The following is a 17540-nucleotide window of genomic DNA, read 5'->3' on the forward strand; positions in this document are numbered from 1 at the left end:
AAATGGCATGTTAAATATCCCAACACATCTAGAACTTACGAAAATGTTGATTACATTTGTAAAAATAATAAAAATAAATTATAGGGTAATGCAGCCAAAGCCAAATTATAAGAAACCGACATTTTTATGAATTGATTACTTGTTGGGTTTTAAGTTCAGGCTATTGCAGTCTGATTCTGTTAGTTCACCTCACCTCCTCATCCGAGACGTTCTTTCCTTTGCAACTTCATATTTATCAGGTTTGTTCTCCTCCTCTTGTGTCTCGAGACGTTAGTTGTCGACTCGTCAGTGTCTGACTCTGATCTGCGCTGTCTGCTGGGCCGTGCCGTGTGTGATACAGCAGGGCCGGAAAGAGTAATGATTAGTTCATCTTTCGAGTCTCGAGTTCGGGTTCGGCCGGGTCCGAGTCTTTCGTTCTTCCTGTCAGTCCCATAGAGGCTATGCTGTCAGTACCGGAAAGAGTAATGATTAGTTCATTTTCTTCGAGTCTTTGGGTTTGAGTCCTTCGTTCTTTTGTCACGTGACCGCTGGTATCTCGCATCAAATACAATATTAGATTCGTATTATTGACTGCGTCTGAATGTATATTGTTTTATATTTAGGAATTAAAATACAAAATATGTGAAATAAACATTATCTGAAAAATAAAAGTTCCATCTTATTATTGTCCCTGTCCGTTTCTTTAAATGTTTCTTGTGCATCTGTGGTGTGTTTTATTATATATTATACATTAATTAACTACTATTATATTATACATTAACTACGTGCTTGTTTGTAAAAAAGGTTGTGAATTAGTAGGCTATTCAATACGGTGACAAGTCACGTGACAAAAGAACGAAGGACTCAAACCCGAAGACTCAGAAGATGAACTAATCATTACTCTTTCCGGTACTGACAGCATAGCCTCTATGGGACTGACAGGAAGAACGAAAGACTCGGACCCGGCCGAACCCGAACTCGAGACTCGAAAGATGAACTAATCATTACTCTTTCCGGTACTGACAGCATAGCCTCTATGGGACTGACAGGAAGAACGAAAGACTCGGACCCGGCCGAACCCGAACTCGAGACTCGAAAGATGAACTAATCATTACTCTTTCCGGTACTGACAGCATAGCCTCTATGGGACTGACAGGAAGAACGAAAGACTCGGACCCGGCCGAACCCGAACTCGAGACTCGAAAGATGAACTAATCATTACTCTTTCCGGTACTGACAGCATAGCCTCTATGGGACTGACAGGAAGAACGAAAGACTCGGACCCGTCCCGAACCCGAACTCGAGAGAGATGAACTAATCATTTCCAGTACAGATTCAGAAACCATATGTTGCGCAATGCGCATGCGCGATCAACACAAAATGAACGAATCACTCTCTGAGACAAGTAACTCGGTAGTCCCGAGTCATATTAAAGATTCGTTCAAAATGAACGAATCGTTCATGAACGACACATCACTAAAGCAGCAGCGACTGACTGTGGAACAACATTTCAAGGTTCTTGGTGGAGTTGCGGCGTCCTGATTTGTCTGTGTAGTTCAACTTAACCCGTAACCGAACGGGATCACAGACGCCTTAAACAATGGTTTTAAAGAGTTCTTAATCTAATTCAGTTGATCTGAAGGGTGCTGATACTTGAAAAAACAAAACAAAACAAAAACATTTGCGAAAACACAGCGCGACCGAAAGAGAGGATTCTTCACGATGAGGCTCACTGCGGTGCTTTGTGGCAGTCTTTTAACTTTCATGCTTCTCGTCGAAGGTAAGTGTTTTGGAGTTCTTTGCAATTTGCTTTGAGAAGTAAACACCTTGTAAATACGGTCTACAAAACAAAAATAGCCTACAGAACAGTCTGAGCGAACAGAATTAAACCGTATGATCATCAAAGAGTTGTCAGACATATACACAAACAAAACAAAACAGAGTCGTGATAGATTCAAACCGCGTTAAAGCAGAAAATCACCCCACGATGGCCAGTTTGCCAAGATATGAAACTAATACTAGTTGTTGATGTAGCCTATATAAATAGAATTTAATTGACCGTGCAGAGAAATTTCCTTGCAATAATGCTGCCTGGCTGAAGCGAACTTGATGCTTTTCGATGTAAACGTGGACGTTTTTACAATATAACACGCAAAGTAGGTTATCTTTTGAATACCATCCGTCTTTTATGAAATACATAAACGCCACTTCGTTGTAAGTCAACATCGCCGCTCACTGTATTCGCAACATGTTGGAACAGCCGCTGCACGCGGGCAGGAATGTCGCGACTTCAAAGCGCAGGTTCGGCCTTAATAAAGAAATACAAGGACGCAGCTTTGACAGAATTACACAGATCAATTACAGTGTTGCATCAGTGAAAATGCTATCAGTGTATGTGAAAATGCCTGTAAATGTCAGCTAGATATCTACCCCTGTATATCAGGAGACAAAAGACCCTTGGAGCGATTGCAAAAAAGTGTGAATAATCTCTTGTGAGATTCATTATTCACTGTATGCTTTCCAAACAATTTCACCTCTTACATAACACGTGTAATTTATATGTAGGCAATCTGTGTTAAACCATGCCTTGTTATATACATTATTAGTATATTCACATTATTCTGACAGATCTTTCGTATTGAAATGTAATGTTTCGCTAGCTTGATGTCTTGTTCAATAATAGCCTATAATATTATCTAAAGAATAAACTTTATCTGACACAAACTGTTTTGCATTGTTTGGCAGTGAGGTTTAAACTACACATGTAATCCTGCATGTAGACAAATGAAACTGCATTGAGGTTCACACACTGTTCAAGATGTAGATCATGTTTTGTTTAGGGGCTCAACTGAACTTTTTTTTGTTTTGTGAAAAAAAAACATAAGTTTGTTAAGACACTTCAGCTATATTCAGTTAAGGTTAGTCACATGGACATCATTTGTTTCTTTACTCTAGGTTTTTCTTTCTTTGTAAAACTTTGCAGAAGAATTGACCAATCAGAGACTGAAATTGAGCTGGAAAGAGACTAATTTCTAAGGAAACAAATATGACCAACATCCAAATCTGTATCATCAATGGGTCTAGTTGTTTTGAGATGTTGAAACCTCATTACAGGAGGATTCTCTTTGGTGTATTTTTAAGCTGATGCTTCCTTGTTGTTTGTTGCGTTTATAGTCACTGGCAGCATATATGAATGTCCTACAAGTGTATGGGCTTTTTATATAGTGTGTGAAAATGTGTGGCAATGTCTTGGGTTTCTCACAACCCCCTGGGCATTAGCTCTAATATCATGATCTCATTCAACTACTCATAAGATGCATATATATATATATATATATATATATATATATATATATATATATATGAGCTCTTAATTGCCTACAGAATCCGGCGGTCAAAAACAGCCCAAGTTGAAGCATTTTCATTGATGCAACATCACGCAAATGAAAAGATTTTGAATATTTGTAATAAATCAGTAAATTAATTCTTCTCCTTGAGATTTTTTTTTAATATATGAAAATGTTATTATGTAGATAGATAAATTGATTTTTGATTTTCTGAATAACATAAATCAATTTATCAAAATAATAAATATTGTAAAATTTAATAAAATAATAAAATAAAAAATAACGTGTAAAAAACAGATAAGGGAAGCAACCAATCTCTGTTAACCTCTGCTAATATTCCGTCAGATATCAAAGACATCAGCAATCTCATTAGGTGAGTCGGAAATGTTTACACTTATTGCGATGAGGACATTTTCTGTATCTTATTTGGAGAAAAGTTTACATTTAAACAAAATGCTGTGAGCTCTTGGTGACTTAGGAATTGTTTGCTTTTTCTTTTGTAGGCTATAACATTTTTTTGTAATTATTATATATAGGTCTGCATGAGAGGTCATACAATACACTTTTAGAAGAAGTTCTGTCAGGTGCTTCATAGAACCTTCCCATCATGGGATCATTTTATGGATTTAGTTGTAATTTATTAATTTTGGTTTAATAATTTTTTTTATTTATATGTTATGAATTAAACAGCACGTAAGCATACTTTAACTCTAGGCAAAATTGAAATAACCCATTAAACATGAAATTATTATGCAATCTTTTAAGGTATTTTTCCTTGAATAAAACCTTTTTGGCATTAAGGGGTTCTTTAAAATTTAGTCAAGAACCCTAGGGTTCTATATAGAAATCCACTGAACCTTTTTTTCCTAAGATTAAGAAAAAGGTGACAAGCTTGAGTCTTGAGCTAGTTGCACAAGTTAAAAAGGTTTTTATGTTTGATTTGGAGGATCCATGTAAATAATGAGGAAAAAATTCTGTGCCTAGGGGTAGGCGATATGACTAAAAATTTTTCACATACGAGTTATTTTATTTCACAATAACAGTATCATCGCAGTATAGTTATTTTGATTTCATTTTATCTTTGTTCATTTAATATAAGAATAAACCAGAAAATTACAAAAAATAGGACAAGAAGTTTTCAGGTGCAGTATATCCAAATAAAGCTTTTAAGTAGGAATACTACAAAAATTGAAAAAAATCAAATGTAAAATGAAGAAAAAAAAGATGAAGTGCATGAATTAAATGTATATGGATCCTTATTAAATCACACGGAGTGATTTTTCTTTGTCTTTTGTGGTTTGATTAACATTATTGACACAGGCTGCAGCAAGTAGGCCTATATTAGGCTGCTATCACTTTAAGACCGGATGCACAAATCCAATGTATAGGATCCCATTTTATTCTTTCACTTAAGACATAACTGACTGTGATTTACATGAATACTCCCAAAGACAAAAGTTGGTATGTATTTAGCGCAATATAAAGCCCAAAATACTTACTAGGGCTTCACGAATCACGATTAATCGAAATTAAACTGCAGGCGATTTGGCAAAGGCTGTGATTATTTTATGTGCAGCTTGTCAGTGAAGCATGGCTCTGTGATCAGTAGTAAATGCTGCTCCATCTGAAAGGCAGAGGGTGCTCTCGTGCAGAAACTTTGATGAAACATGACTAATAAACACACGACTACAACAATAAATGGTTTATCTGAGTTCTTCAAGCCTTCTCTGGTATTTTCATGATAATAAAGTATATAAACTTCATTGCTAATTGACAGCCTTCATCACTGTATAGAATACTATGAAATATGTTGTGTGCCTTATTCTGTGTAAGAAGCCACATCATCTCACAGAAGGATGTTTTCAAACGCTCAACTGACGTTATGAAGTGAGTTTGGAGTAAAATCACGTTCTTAAATGTTGTCTATTGTTGGACAAGAAGTTCACGAATGCTTCTTATGTTTAGAAAAATGCTTGAGGCGTGTTGCTTTTTCAAATGCACGTTATAAGCGAATCGGAATTTTCTACTGATCTGCACAGAGCCGTGCTTCACTGACTAGGTGCGAATGAAAAATAATCGCACTAAGCCAAACCAGTTTAAGCGTGATTTCGGGTTAATTGTGATTAATCGTGCAGCCCTAGTTTTAACACGTATGCGAGGGTCCGCATACAGTGTGTGTGACTCAAATTTCATCACCAGTATAGTACGCTCGCCGCCTGATTTTTGTAACCGCATTTAGTTTGTACGCACAGGTCGCACATGCGCATTGAATTTGTTTTTCACTTAATTAGTTGTTCCACAAGGTGGCAACACTGGCCCTAGCTGTTGTTTCACAGTAAAAAACTAAACTAAAGAGACGGAACAACAACAACAGCAAAATACCGAAGACTGCAACAACAACAGACGCCTGCATTGACAAGCACTTGTGCAAGGTTGTTATGAGATAGTTTAGAACTTTAGTTTAAAAGAATAAGACATTTTTATCGTTTAGAACTTCAGGAGAAAAATAGCGCAGTCACTGGACAAAGATGAAACTTCCTATAGCATATGTCGACTGCCTGCATGCTATCAAATGGAGTATACTTTGAAAGACTATGCGTTCGACTGTATGCATACACTAGCAAACAGAAAAAAAAAGAGTGTTGTTTGGGCTTAAGTCATGAAAGACAACTCCGTTCGGTAGTGCCAAGCTGACAGATAGACCAAACTTTCAGATGGCTATTTAAAGAACCCAGTTTTAGCTTATTGGTTGATTTTACTGGTGAGTAGGCAGTACTTTACTGTTGTTTGAAATGTGGGATAAAGTGGGCAAAAAAGTTTCGGGCCTGCTCACCCCTGCTCTCTGACACTCTGCCCAGTTCTGTCTCAGAAAGGGGATGTGTTGTTGTGCTGATATTTTCGACCTGTGAATGAAATTTATTTTATTTTGTACAGTACATGACAGCATTTACCATCACATTTAACCATGGTAAAGAGGGGCCATTCATTATTTTACTCAACCAAGGCACATTGGAAAACATGTGGCGCCTTTTCTGCAAAATATTACGTTTGCTTTTGTGTGTTTTGAAATGTCAAGTGAGTGGTGCTAAAAGTGCATTATTCAGTTTTATCCAAAACAGATGAACGTGAAGCTGGGAAGGTTTTATTATGTTAGTTGTTGTATGTTTTGCGGCAGTTTGGAAATGAAATGTCTGGCGAGTGGCGCTGAAAGGTTTATGCTCTATTGCGTTTGAAAGTAACGCACACTAAACCCTACTACACTAACCTAACCAATAGTGTTAAAGGTACAATCTGTAATTTTTTCACCACCAGAGGTCGCTTTTTTAAAACAATAACAAAGACGAAGCTTGATGACGCTATGAAGGAGAGTGGAACGATGGGAGGTGTCGTTTTCACCATCCAGAGATGTATGGAATTCACGAATCATATAAATTATATATCAGCTAATAAATTAGTTTTTGTATTATCTGAATGTTTAATCACACTATTTTATGTCATCTTAATGAATTCTCTGCAAGGAACATGAAATGTAATGCTATTAGCCTGGTAATAATATGTGACTATTTGTCAAATGATTTGGTGGGTTAATGCTATGCAGTTTTACATGTTTAAAACAATCGTACTAAAAGTACATAACAAACCCACAGTATTTGCATGTAATGGCTAAATATTTTTGTGCAACACATATGCTGCTACTGTATTTCATTTCACTGCCATGGTCACCAGACTTGATAAAACGTTACTGAAGTACAAACAAAGTGCAATATAACTGTATGTGTACAATCAATAATATATATTTGCTTATCTGTGTAGTAAAATACATGAGTCTCTGTCGACAGATCAAGTCCAAGTTTGTCGTGAAAACGCCACACCGATATTGATACTTGTTTTATTTCTCCATTTGTCCCAAAGCCTGCTTGCCTCATTTGATCTACGTTTAAGTTTTTTGTCATTTTTGGGATAATGTAAGACAAGTACACAACTGCATGAAATATAACACACTGTGCAATAGGGCTGTCACTTTACGTTCGAAAATCGATTGCACAATCGATCGGACCAAACAACACAAGTATCGAAAACGAAAATAGGGAATCGATTTTAACGGCCTTTTTTTTTTTTTTTTTTTTTTTTTTTTTTACCAAAAATGTGTTTTAGGTGGACAGATCAATACAGTGCACAGAACATGTAGGATGTCGGAAAATAACAATGTCTTTTCTGTTAACCAAATGCTTTTTAATATTTGCTATTACTTCAATGCAAGTGAACAAGCGCACCGTTATTTGTTGCTCAGTGACGTGTGTGTTCAAGTAAGCCAGAAATGCGCAGATTCTGCGCTATACACTGTATTTAATATATCATGAGGACTCACGAGTTGAGTATTTGCGCTAAATCCGCGCAGATTTGGCTTACACGAACTTCCCCAGCTAAGAAAGTGAGTAAACATAGAAACACGCCAGATTGGCTCGTGATTTGACAGAGTTACCCGCCAAAGTTAATTTTTATCCGCATTTGGCGAGTTGGAGGGTGTTAAATTCAATCTCTGAATGTTGCGCTCCTGTTTGTCATTGTGCACGAAACTTCACGTCAATAAATCATCAGAAATATTGCTGACTTGTGCGCGTCTCAAGCGCCCTCTTTACGTTCGTCCTAATGCCTGTTAGTTGTCCGTGGATTTGCCTATATGTGGTGATGAAAATGGAAACGTCTTTAGACATGGAAAATTGATTTTACAATCGATTCAATGAACACTTACGTCTCAAAAATCGAACAGAATTTTTTCACAAAAGCCCTACTGTGCAAGTGGTTTCTTTATATTTTTTACAAAAATCTTACATATTGTACCTTTAACAAAACCAAACGTGAGATAAATACACATCAACCATGCCATTTCCGTTGCTTCTACAAGTCTTTGGGCTCTTTTATCATTACGAAAGTTTTTAAATGAGATGTTTCACGGGACTTGTACCCGAGTGCTTTGCATTTCAACTGCAATGCTGTACCAGGTGAGCAATCGAGCAAGTTTACTATCAGAAAAGTCAAACTTATAGCTAGTTTATGTGATGCAAACTTCAAAATGTATTAGTTTACAAATCATGTACTATGATAAAAGCATTTTGAGGCCATAACATAGTATTGTGCAAGGAACCACATAAAAATAAGTCTTTATTAGTTGACATTTAGTAACATATTAAGTTGAAGAGAAAAATGAAGGTTGCTGTGTAAAAAGATAATTCAGATGTAAAAATGTAATTTAACAGAATGCAACATTAGTATGTGCATTGAGAAGGTGTTTAGTGTCCGTAATGGCAAATTACCCTTTTAATCGGTATCTGTTGTATTCATTCGTGTGTTCACAATAGCTGGCATTCCTAGTGTTTAAAGAAAGCATTCTAAATCTAGAACGGCTATAGATTGAAGCAGTAAGTAATTTTATTTACTGGGTGCATTGTGTCTAATGAACTCTCTCTACTCTTTTTCCCAGGCTGTCTCTGTCTTTCTTTCTCTCTGTCAAAGGCTTTCTGTGTCCTTGGCCTAGAAATCTTTCACTCATCCATGTCACGTTCAGTGGTTCCTCTTTTTTGAAAACCCCTTGTCCAACCCCCAACACACACACACTCACACAGAAATACATTCACATCACTATGTCTGCATACCCTAAACCATCCAAGAGGCCTCAGCAACAGGCTCTGTTAAAGAGACAATATGGGTTTCTAATAGTAATAGTCCTACAACACAAGGCTTTAAGTAGCAGTATGCAAGTTAAAAGCTCCACTCACTAATGAAGTCAGAGAACTTAAGTGGTCCTTTAGTGTCAGGACAAAATGTCCAAACAAGCCAGCCTCTCTCGCTAGCAGTATAGGATGTATGCAAACAATAGCTTTTGACTCTATGTAGTGTCCCTGTTTGTTTTTCCCCCATGAGGAGGCAGTTGGAAAAGGGTTGGGAAACAAAAAAGTGGTGTGCCTGGGCTTTTTCTTTCAGTGTAGGATTTACCCTGAAACAATTTACACTCAGAAATTGCTAGTGAATTCCACAATCAATCTCAAAGAAACTGCATGTAACACCGAATTAAATTTGGAATTTTGCAGTAGAAAGACTGAAATAGTATTTTCTCGTTAAACTTGCTTCAATAATCTTTGTTTGGTTTACAACTTTGAATTCTCAATTTAAGTGTTTAGTAAGAAATTAGTACTATTACTGTTAACATTATCTAATCTTTTTTAATGTTATCTTGTACATACTAAATACATCTCTTAATATTAATGCTGAATTTGTTAGCATTACACTAATGATGATCAACACCGTTTTTGGCATTTATTGATCTTGGATTGTATTAAACCAAGATTAGATGTGTATATACAATTCTTTATTGTTTCTGTGTAACTTTAATACAATTCTGTTTATTGTAACTTTGAGGTAAATAATGCTTTAAGGAATGTCAATGTAGCATATACCTTGAATGTTAAGAAATGTTAAAGGTGACCTATAATTCAAAATTGAATTTACCTTGGTATAGTCAAATAACAAGAGTTCAGTGCATGGACATGACATAGAGTGAATCTCAAACTGGACTGTTTTCGCGTTCTCATTTAATTCACGTTTATGAAAAACACCCCTGAAAAACGGTCGGTTCTCCACACAATACCGACTGTGACGCAATAGTCGGGATCATTAATATGTACGCCTCCAAATATTTGCATAATGCCAGCCCTCAATGCCAGGCGGAACTGCGCAGCCGAAGCATGGCAGTTGCTCAGTGTGGATGTACACATGAACACAAAAGTATTTTTTAGTTCCTTCATCTGAGCCTCTGAAGAAACAATGGGTTAATTTTATTTTCTCTGGAAATTTCCAAACATTTCACCGAGTGTTTCCTCAACTTGGGCTAATACAGAGCTGGCCTCGGATCGAGCTACCAAGCAACACTTTCTGATGTGTAATTGTTCAAGTTCAGACAGGTAATCTTTCTCTCAAAATCGTTCAATACTGTTTATGCATCAGTAAGTCAAGCCAGTGACTAAAATATCAGCTTCACATCGTTTCTTTTAGTAGGATGAAAATAATCGTATTTAAATTGTGAACAAATTATATACAGAAAGCGATCAAAGAACAATCTTTCCACACAGCGCGAGTTTATCTGGACACTTGCCAAACTCGTTATGAAATCAATGACGCACGTTACTGCACAACGAAGCTCTTACTGTATTTACATCATCGTGTTTGCATTGGTGAAAGCAGAGAGAGTGCAGAAACTGCTTTGCAATGATAAGATCTTCATTCTCGCGATCAACACACTGTCATCTGCTCAATGCTCATCACAGCAACATTTTATGTGATGGGAATAGATCTAAATACTTTAAAAACATCTCACGATTCGTTAATCTCGATAGCTGTTATAGTAAAAACGTATAATAGCAGTAGTAAAAGTATTCGGGAGAGAGTTTCACATGTAATGCGTTGCTATTTCATATGCAAGCATGTCAGCCAATCACAGCAGTGGCCGCGGTTACACTGAATCCCACAGCAGACACGCCCCTTCAAACAGAGTGTTCAAATCAGAGGCTAAAAGCAGGCTAGGAAAAATGCCATTTATTTCTAAATTATGATTATTTTTTATCTAAAAAACATACTAACATTATAAGGGTAACCCAGGAAACATTATAAAATTATAAAAAAAAAACATTCTAGGGCCTCTTTAATGTGTAAATTGACATAAACCAAGATCAATTAATGTTGTAAAGATTATTGTTAGGGAACGCTAACTAATGCATTGAACAATATTTTTTTCTTGGTTTATGTTGGTTGTGATAGAAATATTTTGATGAGGAAGAATGGAATGTGTGGTTTTTAAAAAAAGTAACGAAAGTATTTTGAGGAAGATGGAAAGTCCTATGATTCTTTTAATTTTCATTGAGAATGGCAAATTATAATAGTCACACCAAGCCCATTAATATCTCTTTTATTGTTACTTGTGTTTCATGGGACTTAACACTCCACAAGTTTAGTATGTCACAAATGCTAAAACATATGGAGCTTATGAGATGCAAACAAGAAAATATATTAGTTTACAAATCATGCACTAGGCTATAGGTAAAATAGTTTTGGGGTCATAACATAGTATTATGCAAGAAACTGCGTGCAAAATAAGTCTTTATTAATCGATAATCTGCACCTTTAATCATAAGTTTTGTAAAAAGGAATGAAATTTATTGGTGTTTTACAGACACTGTTGTTCATTTCAGCTGGAAACTGCAGTGAATTGCATTGCATGAGTGTTTCTAAGCAAAAAATGTCTGCGCAGATATCAATATATCATCATCTTCATCATGTGTTTTCAATACCCCTTTCTTTAATGACCTCATTTACAGCTGTTATCAAGATTGGTCTTGGGTCACCCAATCGTAAGTAAGTGGACAATGCTTGATACAGGCCCAGAATGTGACTGGAATAGTCTGAAGACTGGAGTAATGATGCTGAAAATTCAGCTTTGATCACACAGAAATAAATTACATTTGAAAATATCTTCTAGTTATTTTAAATTATTATAAAATTACATAATTTACTGTATTTTTCATCAAATACAGCCTTTTTGGACATAAGAGACTTCTTTCAAAAACAGTAAAAACTATCTTAATTATTTCAAACTTTTGAAGGATGCAAGTAATAAAGCAATAAGTCACAAGAAGCCCCAGCTTTATTACTTTTATAAAATGGTTATTCCACATACTTGGCAAGATTTCATAAAATAAACACACAGATACAAAAATGTAATGTTATTATTGATAAATATTATTCTCTCCAATCAATGTAGTTCTTCAGAAGCGAAATGGTTGCCAAGCAACACAGACGCTGCAACACAAAATGCTGTTTTACAAAATGCCATTTCCGTCTTTCTACTTCAAAATTTCATGTTTAATTCAATGTTTTATGTGGTGTTTCCTAATAATTATGTGTGAAATTAGCCGTTTCTGAGTAAATCCTCCACCAAAGTGGTGTATTGTCTTGCTAGCTTTATTTGCTGTTCTTCAACAGCACACAAATTGTGCTCAAACTAAATTGTACAATAAACATTCATGATTACAACCTTATAAAAACCAAATATCTTCAGCCACAATCTTCACTCTTACATTTGTAGTTCTTTTTTCAATTTTTTCCCCCAGTCTTGTTCCAGCTCTGTAGCTTTTCAGCTTTTTCAGGTAGCAGAGCCTAAAGACCACGAAAACCATGGCAACAGTGTTTTCTATGCTATTTTGCAGAAGGATTTCCAATCTGTAGTTTCTTCACTGAACTGACTGCTAAAAAAATAAATAAGTTTAAGCAGAATGTATTTATTAAAATATATTAAAGCAGAGTCTTCATGATTTTTGTGTGACTTCTAATAAGTTGTGAGCTTTGTAAACATATAAATATGATAATCTAAGTTATGGCTTATTGATTATGATTATGGCTGTGGTTGCTTAGCAACCAGTATTATGAGATTTGGATAAATGAAATCTCAGGCTACAAACCCATTTGAGATGTGGCCTTGAAATCTCACGTTTTTCTTAAGAACTATTTAGCATTTTGGAATTTGGATCCATCATTTTTAACAAAAATCTAAAAACCTAAAGTCATATACAAGTTTAAAGTAAAAGTCAGTAAATTTACAGTATTGTTACAGTCATACCGTATTGCTGAGTGTGACAACAGTCGGGATGAAATGCTTCTAGTAAAATCTGATATTCACCAGCTTCTGTCTGCGAGTAGTGGACAAAATATTACTGTGCTGCTGAAACCAACATCTCTGTGTACATATTTGTAGTGTATTCCTATTTCCCCGTCAACTCTTTAGACCCAAAATGTATATTTGAGTTGCCTTTTTTTACATGATTTTTATTGTCCCTTCAATCCTCTTTCCTTTATATTGGCCAAACTTTTCATACATATAATGTTTCTTCAAAGTAGTCTCCCTTTTTCCTATATAATGAGGTTGGTAAGATAGTTTGACAAGGCTTTTGGACCTTTGGTATTGTCTTGAATTGCAAACCTTCACCTATATGAATTGTGAGCTTTTCCTTCATGTGTTGCTTTGGGTTTGCATCTAGTCACACTAACTGACAACAAAGCTGTTTGTCTGTGGTAGAGGACTGACTGATTCTGCAAATTGCCTTTGATTCACTGTTGTTTGATAGTACAACACATTTTTACAATGCTATGCTGTATAGTTTTCTGAATGAAAATCTGTAAACCGATTACACAAATATTGCTTGTTTAGTCTGTCTCCTAGTATTGCATGGTATGGTGGCAGTATTACAGTACACAAGCCTCAAAATATTGCCATAATGAAACGCAGTGGGATTCTCAAGCTCCGCTGACAGCATCTTAACAGAAGACATGTTACAAGATGCTGAAAAAAACAAAGCGATGCAACAGCTAAAATGTTTATCTCATGAATATGTAGACCAACAGTTTTAAAAAGAGCATATGAAATATAAGAAAATGTACACATTGTACTACGCCTTGTTGTTCAGAGTTTTTGTTCGATACGCAACTATTTTGGCAATGTCACAGCTGAAAGCAGGTACTGATTATGATTTAGTAAAAAATAAAAATTTGTGTGCATTCGAATTATAATAGCCTTCTGTCTGTACCGCCTTGACTTTTTTTTCTCGCTTTCATCACTTTCGCTTTTATTCTCGTGCACTGACTTGTTCGCTAAGCTGAACAGCCAATCAGAGTTCTCTCTCTCTTTCTCACAGATGGTACAGACTCCAATTAAACATGCTGAATCGACCCAAAAAGCCCGATGGTGTCCGACTAGAGCCAACGTTAGAGGACACACCAAAAAAAACTAAGACGATTGATGCTCAAAAATGGCCTGACATTGCCTGACGGTCGGCCGTCGGCTTTGTTGTGCCCCGGCCTTAAAACAAACAAGTGTATTACTTAATAAAGAACGTATCTGACACGGAGTATGTATTTTGAATTATGTTAAAATGCTTTCATTTTTAATGAATGTGATTATGTACTTTTTTGATTTAGTTTCATTTAATTTAGTTAATTGTTCCATTAAGTTTGCTTGCAGAGAGACTCCTCCCACACACTCTTCTGATTGGCTGTTATTTGTGATTCATTTTATTCTTATTGCTGTCTTGCATCTGGTGTGGACAGACTAATTGCTCTGAGTTGCTGGAATCTTATGTCTAAAAATGTTTTTTTCAAAGCTCTAAATAAAATCAATATTATTGAGTATGTTTCACAAGAAAATACTATTTTCTATACTAAAATTCTAAATTTTGAAGTAGAAAGACTGAAATTATTCTCTTGTAAAACGTCCTCCAATCATCAACTACAAAAATCTAAATGTACACCAAATTGTGTTCAGTATGACAGGTTTATATATATATATATATATATATAGTAGGGGTTTGTTTGAATCAATCAGTCAAGTTGTGGCAGTTCAAAGATTTTATATTTTTTAATATTCCAGTATTCACAATAATAATAAATATCTTTGTGCAAAGTGTAATGAATAAATACAAGAGACCCTGGCACTTCCAAAGTACATGGATGGTATGGCGATACTACTTGGCATCATGATACTTCAGCTGGTATATTACTGTGAGACTAAATTAAGGTACACCCCTGGGCTCTACTGCTTGGCCAGTGTTGAGATACTTTGTCTCCTGCAGGTTTCATAGTGAATCATGGGGATTTGGGCTGGAATGTTGTGAATGTGCCAGTGTTCCCTCAGCCAGTCTCATACGCAAGCCCTCATTTACAGTCTGACAGGTGCCACGGCTTAGTTCTGTGTGTGTGCACACTTTTATCTATGCGGGTGTGTATTGGTCATGCTCCACTTTTTGCAGTTTGACATGCACAAACCTTATTGCATATGTGTGTACAGACTGTTTTGTGTGTGTGTGTGAGACAGGTGCATGGCGCGGTCCAGTTGCTGGGCAGTCGTGGCAGTGGGTAGAAAAAAATGGCTCATTTGGTGCCTGCCTGGCTTCATAGTCAATGGTCAGATATTTTCCATTGGCAGCCTGCCCTTACTTCCACCCACCCTCTCTTTTCATGTGGTATTCTTTGAACTCTTCCCACATAGTCAGACATACAAAAAAGGGTTGTATTTTTATTTCTAATTTTTCTAAAACACTCTAAAATTAGTATTTCTGCTCAGTTGCTATGGTATTTATATGCCCTATTGAATCCATTAACCAGGCATTGTTTCTGAATACAGTGCATTGTTTTTTAATATTGTATCAGTAATGTGGTGCAAGACTTAATTTATTTTGGTGATAAAAATTACAGCATATGGTAAATTCTCTTTAAAGCTTATCATTTATAGTTAACATTTAAATGCCAAAGAGTGCTTTTTGACTTCATGTACACTTGCATGCACACATTTATTTTATTGGAAACACTTTACAATATGGTTTCAGTATTTAACTACATTAGTTAACATGAACTGGCAATACACATTACTTCCACTGCATTTATTAATCTTTAGTAATTGGCAATTTCAACATTTACTAATATATATATATATATATATATATATATATATATATATATATATATATATATTTTTTAATTCGTTGTATTTAACATTTAATGCACAGTGAACTAACATGAACAAACACTAAACAATTTGATTTTTACAAACTAACGTTACAAAAGATAAACAAAATGTATATTGCACATTAATTCATGTTAGCTAATGTATTGACTAATATTATCAAATGAGACCTTATTGTAAAGTTAACATTTTATTAATATTATATTAGCTGCAAGTACAGTTTAAAAAAAAAAAACATACTTTTAAGATTTGAAGTGCACATTTAGTACAAAATGTTTAATGATGCAAAAATGCACATGTCAAATGATCTTTAAAGCTGCTGTATGGAAGATTATTGAGCAAGTACATTATAAAAAAAATGGAAAAATCATTGTTATGCAGTGCCAAACTGCCAAATCTTCCATACTACAGCTTTAATGATATTATATGATGTTTTATTGGCAGTCTTGAGTGCGTCTGGTAATTATTGATTCATACATGACATCTTGGTTAAATGGTAACCACATTTTATAATTCGACTTATGAATGCTCAACAAATCTTATCGCACATAATTTCATCAGCATTTCACAAGTCATAATAGCATTCATAAAACTTAAACCAAAAATGCATGCATCTTCTATAAACACAGATGAAAATTTCCATGAATAGATTCCCCTTCGATACTCCATTGCATGTTGTCACAGATTGTAAATAGATTTGTGAAATGAATCATTCAGACCTAAACTGGTTTGACCGATTGATCAAAATATTTGGAGCAAATCCAGAATCGTTATCATCTTCCCGCATGTACTGTAGGTTCAGTTTTCCTGCTGTTATTTTTTGTAGTTTTGTAACAAAAGGGTCTGGAGAATTTTGGAGTGAAAGTATTATTTTTTCATCTAAATGTAGTGAAGCAAAAGTCAACAGAATCTCTTGTACTTAAGTGAAGTACAATTATCACAAGACTTCACTTAAGTACAGTATTTGTACTATATACCTCTGGCTTTTTCATGTAATTTACAAGAAAGTTACAGCATTTTATAACAAAGTGCAGGTTTCCATATACAGCCCCAAACATTGCAAACCCCACCCAACCTAAACCCAATGTGTTGTCATAGTTGATATTGTGGCTAACTGGCTATATATATATATGTGATCATACTTGCATTAACATTTGACCAAAATCAAGCTCAAATGAAGTCACATATTGACAGGGGCGGCAGTGGCTCAGTGGTTCATGTAGGTTGTCTACAAACCGGAAGGTTGGTGGTTCAATCCCTGGTTCCACCTGACCAAGTGTATGAATGAGTGAATGAATGGGTGAATGTGAGGCAATATGTAAAGCACTTTGGTGGCCATGGGTCTGTTGAAAGCGCTATATAAATGCAGTCCATTTACCATATGTAAATGCAGTCCATTTACATAGTTTTTGTCCAGCGAATGGCGGATATAAATACGATATACATGTTGTCCGTCATTAGAACTGCCGCATCTGAGGCAGCAGGTGCATCGCATTACCTTTTCATTAACTTGCAGGTTATGAAGTTCATTGTAGCTGTAGCTATGTGGGCGCCCAGTTTTTTCTGTCATTTGGACAATCTCATGTTATAAATGAAGTGCTTATACGCACATGCTATTTAAGACAGTATTGGCTATGACTCGACGGCAAATG

At 35.6% G+C, this 17540-nt stretch overlaps 1 protein-coding gene across 3 annotated transcripts in view; it reads left to right on the forward strand.

The window, feature by feature from the left end:
- Positions 1-1464: 1464 nt before the first annotated feature.
- lrp4 (low density lipoprotein receptor-related protein 4) overlaps positions 1465-17540 on the forward strand; it is a 109985-nt gene continuing 93909 nt past the window's right edge. For all 3 annotated transcript variants that reach the window (XM_056257847.1, XM_056257848.1, XM_056257849.1), the window contains exon 1: positions 1465-1759. In XM_056257847.1, coding sequence (XP_056113822.1) covers positions 1702-1759 — 58 coding nt within the window. In that variant the 5' untranslated portion in view covers positions 1465-1701. The remainder of the gene's footprint in view (positions 1760-17540) is intronic.

Source organism: Rhinichthys klamathensis, unplaced genomic scaffold (assembly GCF_029890125.1).
Source record: "Rhinichthys klamathensis goyatoka isolate OS25496 unplaced genomic scaffold, OSU_Roscu_1.1 h1tg000145l_1, whole genome shotgun sequence".
NCBI lineage: Eukaryota > Metazoa > Chordata > Actinopteri > Cypriniformes > Leuciscidae > Rhinichthys > Rhinichthys klamathensis.